At 38.1% G+C, this 10,491-nt stretch overlaps 1 protein-coding gene across 1 annotated transcript in view; it reads right to left on the bottom strand.

Annotated features, from left to right (window-relative positions):
* Positions 1-477: 477 nt before the first annotated feature.
* The window catches only part of LOC104466785 (protocadherin-15-like), a gene marked incomplete at both ends in the record, with an annotated part of 108,892 nt that continues 98,878 nt past the window's right edge, over positions 478-10,491 (bottom strand). Inside the window, one exon of the mRNA XM_010080321.1 lies at positions 478-594. Within this exon, the coding sequence (XP_010078623.1) occupies positions 478-594 (117 nt within the window). The remainder of the gene's footprint in view (positions 595-10,491) is intronic.

Genomic DNA, 10,491 nt, shown 5'->3' with positions numbered 1-10,491 from the left:
CAAGTGCACATCTAGTAGGGCTGGCTAGTGAGCTGCACAGTTCCACACGACCCTGTGATGTCTCAGACTGGAAATGCACAATGACTGCAAAATCAAGAAAGAGACAGTCTTACACAATCTTACAAAGTTGTGTTTTGTTTCCTCTTTAAGCTGCAGAACTGTACCAAAGACAGGCACAGCTTCCCTTCCTGCCTGTTCCTCTTATTCATCTCTACTGTGAAGTCGGATAAGGAGCTTTCCAAAAATCTTCATGACAGAAAGGAGCTGTATCATTGATTTGCCAGCTTCAGGAACAATCATTGTAAACGCAGCCTCTGTCCAGAAGGACAAAGGACAGGCTGACATAAAAAATGTATGAGTTACTGCTCTGTGAAACTCATAATAATCACCTTTGTTGTTGAGAGAGTTAGGTTACTTATGAGGGTTAAAGATTTTTCCCTCTTGGGTGTAGAGTATTAATAGAACCTTTTTGCTTACCGGAGGATCTTGATCCTCAGCTGAAACGGTGGTGATAACAGTGCCCTTGACCGCATCAGGAGCAACCATTCCCCTGTAGAGTGTTTTGCTAAATACTGGAGAGTAATCATTCATATCCTGCAAAACATAATTAAGAGTTGAGTTCTGAAGTTCAAACAAAATTATAGATGCATTCAAAATTGTTTTTTTCAAACTCTACCCAATCACTCCTTCCTCATTAGGAAGCCTATTTACCATTCACAGTCTCTCTCAGTCTCAATTCTATTACCACCGCACAAAACTAGCACACAAGGGGAAGGTACCAAAGTTTAAAAAACAATTATTAACATGAGACAGATCAACAGAAGGACATTCTGCAGAAAAACACACAGTCTCACAAGTAAACAAAGAAGACATTTCCATGACACCTGCTTCTCAAGCAGTGGCTCACAACACGGCTTTGCTAATTTTCTAAAATGAATGAGCTGCTGTTGCTTGACAGTGTTTGTTACCTCTAATATGCAATAAATTAAGAGAAAAATATAATAAAATATGATAGTATCAACACCTCATGAGAGCCTAAGATGGTGTTCTTCAAACTGATGTGTACAGTGTCAAAAAGCAGCTTCCAAGGCCCAATTTAATGGACATAGTACTGCGTGTATGCACTTCTATATACTTTCATACCTGTGTATGTGTGCACAGCCATACACGTATATGTACATTCATGGGCACCTCCTTGTGTGAAAGATGCAGCCTCACCCAAACACCAGGCTGCGCGGGACTGCGTGAGCTGGTGCAAAGGTAGATGCAGCATCTGCATTTACGAGGCTTTAAGTGACATGTTGCCCCGTGCATCAGGAGTGGTGAACATTCATAAACTCAACCAGCATCCCAGGTTATTAAAAAGGTTTCCATTCTGACTGTCATAAATTGTCAGAAAATAATTTTTTGTCGAAGTTCGCTCACAGAGAGTTCTAGAAAATTTATCTGTATGTTCCTTTAAAAAAAAATGAATGTATCTCTATAAATCACAATCTTTATTCTATTAATAAAACTAATTTCCAGTTTTCTTCTGTAGAGCCACCTTCCCAGCTTGAATTCTACTGAGAACAGATTTATTAATTTTTGCATACTGCTATTTCCATTGCTTTGCGCACACGGGTAACACGGATGAAACTTTCAGGGCTTTTTTGCAGAATAAATAAGCAGCATCAGATGCCTTCAGCACACAAGAGTGACTTTACTGATCCACAAATGAAGAGTAGCCTTAAAGTGGAACGTGTGCTCGAGCTCTGGTGGAAGACAGGTGCCAACCACCTCTTAGGTGACCCACCCAGACACAGCTACTCAAAGGTTATCCACCGATGCCTCTGCCTGTCGTCACAGCTCTTCATGACGTAAATGAAAATGCTGATACTGGCTAGCATGCTATATTATGCAATCATTTAAAACATTAATCCATATTTCATCAGAGGAAACGACAGTATAATAAACTTCTCTATAACAAAAAAAGACTGTTACAAGCCCACATAGTAAATGCCTGAATAATCAATGCATTGAGTTCGGCTGAAAGGTTTGCAATTCAAGTCTACAAGGCATTGGAAATGCTTTTTCTCTGATTTTCAGATTTTCAAAGAGACAACTGGATCATCAAAAAGTGACTGCTAGGCAATTCAAACTAGGAGTGCATTCAAATGAAAACATTTTCGAAAAACATTAAAAGTCAGACAGATTAGCATTTTTGCACAAAATTATAGGCATTGAATCTTATAATTTCAGTTTCTTGACCAGTTTGCAAGAAAATAATTTACTTTATGTGAGAATTCAATACCCAGGACTATTTTACATAAACAATCTTGTTTCTCACGACTCTCAAAGTGACATGGTGCTTGTAAAATAAGCTATCCTTTGTCCCATTTTGATCCCAGAAACTCTGTTCCAGACCCGTATATTGCTGTGGCAGAGAAACCAACATCATACAGCAATTTCACACTGTGAGACTCCATTCACAGCCATTCTACCTCAAAGAAAAGACAGAGAACTACTTAATTTGAAGATGACACGAAGTAGCTTTGAGTACAGAAATCCTAGGTATTTTGGAATGGAATATTAAAAAAAATAATCATAGGTCTTACAACTGTGCAAATCAGGAACTGTTTTGGTTCGTAGACCCTGAAAGTTTTCCAGGTGGATACCACCCTTTACAAACTGCATATACACTGAGAAGACACACTCTGTCCTATGAAGTTTCCATCTGGGGTAATGACCCAATGGTACATTTATTATACCTCTTGTTTTTGTGGTGTTTTTTTGTTTGTTTGTTTGTTTTGGGGTTTTGTTTTTGTTTTTGGTTTTTTTTGTTGTTGTTTTTTTTTTTTTTGCAGCTTCTGCTTCCCATGATCTGGATGCTTAGGGTCACCTCCATGAAGCAGGTGGAATTTTTGGAAAAACCTGGCCTTTTGTCTGTATTTATTGATTTATTTTGAATCCATCTCTCTCTGTGCACCTGCAAATCCACAGCCACATCTGCTCTTTTTTTCTCTGGCATAGGAGCACGAGATCACATTACTGTTTGCTCACTGGGGGATGCGGAGAATCACCATGTGATGTTTTTGTTATCTTCTGAATACCTTTATGTGACCTTAGTGCCTGAAAGTCTGTGACTTAAGGTACTGGAAAGTGTAATCCTGTTTTGAGATGATACACTACATCCTCTGCTATAGAAAGTGACTAAGTCATCCTATTTAACGCGCCTGTTTTTCAAGATACATGTATCAGTACAAAATACACAGGAATACAAAGCAAAGCACAAAGTGGGGCAGAAAACCTTCTGCCTCTCTGACTTATCTTTCCTCTTAGACAAGGCTTTATGCCTGATTGTGCCTCATAAACCCTAGCTGAGCCTACTGAAGAGGCACCAAATGTTTCAGTCAGAACTAGACAGAACAGCTCCATGTGCTTTTCTTCCTGGCTCATCTCTTCCTGAATCCTAAAGCAGCTGCTAACTTTTTTATAGCAGGGTTCAAGCTGGAATGTTTCCACTTTTATCAAAATAAAAGTTCCTCATACAAATCACCCTAAGTCTTCTCATGAAGCAGTTGCAGTAAGTGCACTTCCAAGAGAGCAGGACCATCATTACAGACAGGTGATCAAATCTCATGTGCTCATTGCAAATGTCTACTATGAACTGCTAGAAGCAGAATGGGCATTTTTGCAGGCAGCTAAAGATGCAGATGACATGGAAATGGGTTCTTCTGGTTGAAATTACTCTTCTGAGCAACTCCCAATAGAGTACACACAGATGTTGTTAGAGACATGTTGGAGAAATTAATATATTATTATCTACTTCAACTGGTATAATTTCTCTTTACATATTATGGGCACTTAAAGGTACCAAAAAGGTCACAAAAAGAAAGTATTGATTTTTTAGCAAAAAGCACCGCCACCATGGAGAGAATACTGTCTAGATTTGATTTTGCTAGAGCATAGAAATAAAGCACGCTCTGTATTCTCTGTGAATAGCTCAAGAGATCGGGCGCATGATCCACATCATCCCACTCCCAAAACCTACACCCCTGTAGCCAAGGTTCCCAATTCAATTTTCTTCATCGAAGTGGACTTCTCAGTAAGTAGCATTCAGCACTCCCCAACAGATGCAGAAACACACATTTGAGACAAAATGATAACATTATAGAGAAAGTACTGGGCTTCTGTCATTACTGGAGACCAAGGACAAGACAGAGATGTTTTTGCACAGCTAAATAGCTGAAGATTATACTTGATGGCTTCTCCTTAAAACACCACTAAAACTGACTTTGCATAGAAATGGATGTGGCACATGAGTGCGATCCCTTACCACAGGTTACGAATAAGGTAGTAACCTTCCACAAAGTGGTAGTAAGTAGTAGTGTAATCACCTTTTAAATCTGGGGCGTAATGCTACACATGCTCTTGTGGCCAAAGTGCAGCATCCTACAACTCTTCACAGTTCATTGCTTCAGCTACATAAATCCAGGCTGATATTAACTATCAGACACACATAAAACTATGTAAATGGAAAAGATAGGTAGTTAATTCTCTATATATATCTCACTTGAAAATCCTTGGGCTGTGTATTTTGACAGTAAGGTAATAGCAGCCATGTATTTATACATAAATACAAACCAGCCTTCGTGTCACTGCTCATCTAGCTGCAGATTTATTATATTTTGATACATCTTTGTTTACAAAACAGAGTGAAAGTCATAAAATCCCCAAAAGCTTTCTTCCTGTCATAGATGCTCTTTACCTCTTGTTTGGTTTCACATTGCTCCTACTGGGCAGCACATAAAAGCAGAAACAGACATATTTTCCCTTGCACAAAGATTAAGAACCAAGCATGAAGGGAGCACAACATGGGAAGTATGCTCAAATACTATAGTTCTTGAGAATCCACATTAGTACCTTCAAAAGCAAGTGAAGATGTATTAAGAGTTTTCCTGATGCGAACTCATTTGTTAACTCAGAGTTATCCTTAGCATGTATATAATCCCACTTCCTGACTAACTTCCTTATCCTCTGAACAAGACCCATCTCATTCACAAGATTTAAGGGGTTGTTATTTACCAAAAGGTGTGTAGGAAACAAATATTGACCTGTCTGCAAAGATGATGAAAATAGTGAACAAAAATGCTGGTGAACAAAGATAGTCATCTAGGAATGCCAATGAGGAGAAACAAAGCACGGGGGAGGAAAGGCATTAAGAAGAGAATCAATACGTAATTTAAAAATCATCAAGACAGTCACTAGCTGTAACACACTGATACTAAACTAGGTGCTCCTAGACAGGTGACCGCTGCCGACATGGGAGGGCAATACACAACTAGAACAGAAGAAAAACACCTGCAGTACAGCATTGCCAGCATAAAATTAACCTCTAAACTGAAATGGACTTCAGAGACATTAATATATTTTTGATTTATAGGGACACCAAGAGAACTTCAATGCTTGTACTCCACTAGGTTAAGAATACAAGCATTTAACATCTGGGTGAAATAATCGCCTCTTCCTCCTCATTCACTAATCTGCGAAACACACAAATTGGATTCACATGTCTGCTTTCTTCCTTGCACCATCCCTGCCCCTTAACTTCACCTGAAGTGTGCGCAGCTCAAGGTGTCTTGCGTGTGTGGCATGGCACAGACAGCACCAATCCACGTGCTCGCAGGCAGCGAGCAGAGGCCTCCTTACCTCAGCTCCTGCATCCTGGAGTCACCAGGATTTATGACAGTCTGTGTCACGAACTGGAGCAGTCCCAGTCACAGTGGACCCTGCAGATCCACCTCCCAAAGGATCAAGATGCAAGTATGAAAATAAAATCCCACATTTCTGAAACATAACCTGAGCAGCAAAGTCGGCAAAGGTCAACTGCACCAGGAGTTGCTATGGCAGCCCCAGCATATTTGAAAAATCCCGCTCCAAAGGAAGGAGCTGGAGACACTGGGGTTACAGCTCCTTCCTGCTGGATACTGAGAGCAAGGCAGCTGTGATGAGCTCAGGATAAGGCCCCTTCTCACTCCAGTGAGCTACAGCTGCAGTTTATGGCTGGGACCATGTTTCAATTAACAAAGTGCAACATTACGACGAGTGACAGACCTGTCTGATTTGAATATTACCACTCACTTAGAGACCTTCTAAAGAATAACAACTTTTTTTTTAAAAATGTATTTTGGTAGAAATCTTTTTTTGTAAGAGAAAAATAAAGAGTAAACATGTAAGTTCATTTTTCATTAGCTATCTCCATACAAAGAGAAGAAACTCCAGATCACACTCCAATATATTTATGTGTATATACATATATTTATGTGTATATATATCTATGCCCATCTCAGGCATCATAATTTGTGCAAATGTCCTTTTATCCTACAAAGAGAACCCTGTTACTGCACTGAAGAAATCGCTGCCTTTAGCCTGCAGTGCACTAGAGGGCACCCCTACCAAATGGGACTGAAGTCTCTCCTCACACAAGCACCCACAAAAATCAACATGTTCTACCCTCTCCCTGTTTCCATCTTACAAAACCAGGGTTAGACTTTTCTACATCTAGTCATCAGGTTTTGGTTTTTTTTTTTTTTTTTTTTCAGCTTATAAAATCAGTCTGATTTTTTAATTCCTGGGTTTTTTTTGTAGATTGTGACCTAATTATAACAAAGTACTGATTATTTATTAAAAAAGCTGTAATTCCATGACAACACAATCAAATTATTAATCTGCTGAACAGTTCCAGAAGGACAAAGCCCTGTCAAAGGTCATCAAAATAATAGATTTTTCTTGATTTATCTAGAACACTAAGAGAATCACACTGTTCACCTTATTTTTACCATTATCAACAGAGTACGTGCATAGAGCTGCCTACCTGGGAAGCCTGCATTACAAATGTCATTTTGCACAAAGCTTCCCTTTCTCCTTGCCTCTTTCCTGAGCTGCTAAACAGAAAGCATCTTACAAAAAAGATTCTAAAAGTCTGTGGACACGTTTTCCTCTCCTATTTCTGACCTATTGCAAAAAAATCACTCATTAAGTTTGTTAGCTTTTTAAATATTACATTTTCTTGGTTTGTAAATACTTACATAAAGAGTTTGTAAGTACATCCATGTGTTTCTCTACGACTTTAAGACTGTGCTCTTTGACTACACCTGCTGATAGCAAGGTTTCTAGTCATCTCTAAGTGGAAATCAACATTCCCTTGCTATAAAAGACAGTGAGACTGAACAGTATCTGAGCTAATAAATGCATATTAGACATTTACAGCTCCTTTTGCAGTCTGCTGGCTTTTATCACAAGTGTAACAAATAGGACAAAAAGTATTTCTAAAGTGATCCCTCCTTCCATTAGTTAAATATACATAACATAACCCCACAAAGGGAGAAAGTAAAAAGATTTACTTCAAAGCATAAGTCACACACTGAAATTTTCAAACTTTCCCAATCTTTTTCTACACCTACAGATATGTATCTGTAATTTTGTGCTGTCACTTTGTTTTGAACATCTGCAACTGAAGTCTACGTGCACATTACCAGAGCTGGTGTCTTCCCACCTGAGCTGCCTCCAAGTGTTTAACAATCCCCTGCTGTTTGGGGACTTCCAAGGGCACATTTAACATTCCTCTACTATATCTGTGAAACTCTCTTCCAGAGAAAGGAAAGGGGTGTTTTTCGTATCACTCTACTTGAAAATCATTACTCCTCTTGTTCATTCTTTAACTATAGGAAGATGTCACTCAATGCCTTATTAAAAAAAAAAATCCAAGATGTTTTATTACTAAATAAGCAGAATGAAAAAACTCTGAAGGCCACAAGATACCATGGCCCTAAGGGCCCCTGCAGCCCTTACCTGCTCAGACCAGCCCAGTCTAGGTCCCCCCAACACCCTTAATCTATTGGCTACCAGTTCATGGAAAAAAAACAGAGAAGTGGCAAGTTAACCCTTTGTAACAAGCACCCAAGCACCCATGGATCTTTGACCTCTGCCACAAGGCTTTATCTTGCCCTTTAACAAAACATTTTTTGGGCCCCAGTGAGCAAGTGCTTTCATTTTGATGTAACTCTGCTTTGCAATGGGTTCCTGAAGCTCTGCTTAGCTTTAAAGGAAATGCCGAGTGCAGGTTATCACCCAGCTGACACCTCTCCAGTACGGTGCTCACTGATGTTTGCACAGGATGAGATCTTTCCTACCATCATTACACTTCAGCTACAGCATTTATAAGTGCCATACTTTCTTACCATCCATTCCTCTGGTCCATGCTAACTGGTAATAGCCATCTAGTGTTCTAATTTATTTCTATAATCTCTCATTTTCTGCAAGTCCTCATTTGATTATATTTCTATTATTAAACTTAGTAAGTTTCCAAAGCCTTTCCATATGATGATAATCAACCTTATTCAGAAGAGTACAAATGTACAAATTTAATATTAAATATTAAAATGCAAATTTCATGTCATAGTGTTCTTAAATTACACGATACTCTAAAAATTAAAGCTCTTCTGAAACAAGGTCTCTGCATTTGGAGTCACAGATTCAGCACTGAAACAACTGAAAATTCAAGCTGTGACTTCAGAAAACCAGTCTCTCACACGTGAGTTTATTTTTCAGAAAGAAAACATTACTCCACTATAATTCCTTTACTAGAAGTTCATGCTTTCTTTTCCTCTTCCCTTAAACATCTACTGCTGCAATGTACACAGCAAAATGGAGCCACAGATCTTTACTTTGAGACAAGAGTTGATTGCATATATCTACATATTAATGAATGTGTGTAAGCTGTATATATTCTTTCACTAAGCAAACACTTGTGCAAGCTGAGAGGTTAAAACATTATACTCCAGGCCTTAATGACTACTAACAATCCCCTAAAGGGCTACCCTAGGCAGTTAATACATTATCTAGAACTGGGACAAGAACCAGGATCTTAAGACTGGCCTAAAATCACTGAGGTAAAATAACTCTTTTAAAGATATTTTCACTTTTGTTTCCTCTGTAATTCATACTTTCATTTCATCAGTCAATTTTTGTAATTTATATGAAGGTGGTGAGCACAGAACAATTTATACTTCTCAATGTATATGGTAGAAGTAATGGAAAAAAATCTACTTATCACTTACCGATTCTTAGCTTTAAAATTGTTTTTTTTACAAATACAATAAGTTAATTTTCTTATCAATAATCACATATGTGATGGAAAACCACCGTGATTATTTCCACCTCACATTACATATGTAAAAGAGTGTCTTCAAAGTTTTGATTCATGAAAAATGCAGCTTTTGGGTGGGGGTAGAAGCAAACTCATGACATGGCATATTATAGAAACACCTAATTTCACCAGATACTAGAGTATCAAGAACTTGAAGTCCTTTCCCATTCTTTATGTAATCTCTTGGTCTCCTATAATAAACATATACCACCCCTAAAGGTATTCTCCTTTAAGGGTTCATGCATTCATCCCAATACATCACCAGTACATTCATCCCCCAAGACATGTACCTAAGTTTGCAAACGAACCTTTATTTGTGATCCTTATTTTGATTTGATAAGGTATCACTTCAATTTTATATTTACATTAAGCCCACTGAAGTAAGCCACTACTTGAAAACTGCTCCTAGGTATGCCACAATTATTTGAAATATGATTTACATATCAACGACAGTGACTAACTGAGGAGGACTGAGGTTAGAGAATTGAGCAATGTTGAGTAACTCTAAGCAGGTTCAAAATCTTTGTGATGATGCTGACAACACACTATGACAAACTGTATGCAGTGGCACTTTGAATTTTGTCTTTAATCGGGTGCAGCCCTTCTCTGTGCAGGGTTCTTTGTCTGAAGCTATACAAAGCAGAGGCTTGTTAACATGGCATAACTACCTCTTCTACATATTTAGGACTCACCAAGCCCGAAAGTAGCTCATAATATAAATTAAGGAATAATATACATAGCAGAATAGATGAGGTAACAAATTACTAGCAGATGACTGAACAGATAAATGGAGATTGGGGGGAAAAAAAAAAATCTGACTGGCACCATAGTCCAACACCATGCCTGTTATTCCACTAATGCCACTAGAAAAAGATAAATATGCAGTTACATTTTGGAGGCAACACAGCTCTTTTTTTTTTTAACCTTTGTGTAAGTTACATGTTGCTGCTGTGCCAAATCACTCTGTTTTTCTTTAAAAGGGAAATGGTTTTAATTACATGTTAGAAAGGATTAATAACTTCATGCATGTATATTTATTGGAAAAACTTAAATTTTATTTTAAAAATATTAGAAACTGATGACATTTGTTTGACCTTAACTGATTCAGTAATGTCTTATCTTCTATATATCCTTCATTATCTGTATAATTTCTGGCAGAAATTCTTCATTTTTATTATAATTAAATCTCACCGTAACAGGGAATCACACCATAATGAAATGATGATAATGAAACTGATCACCTGCTCCTTAGAAACAAGACTTGAGTGAATTACTAGTAAATACCTACAGGAAAAGAAAGCAGC

This window comes from Pterocles gutturalis, unplaced genomic scaffold, assembly GCF_000699245.1.
Source record: "Pterocles gutturalis isolate BGI_N339 unplaced genomic scaffold, ASM69924v1 scaffold10269, whole genome shotgun sequence".
NCBI classification, from domain to species: domain Eukaryota; kingdom Metazoa; phylum Chordata; class Aves; order Pterocliformes; family Pteroclidae; genus Pterocles; species Pterocles gutturalis.
Note: the sequence above shows the minus strand (reverse complement) of the source record. Positions and strands in the feature narration are given on the sequence as shown.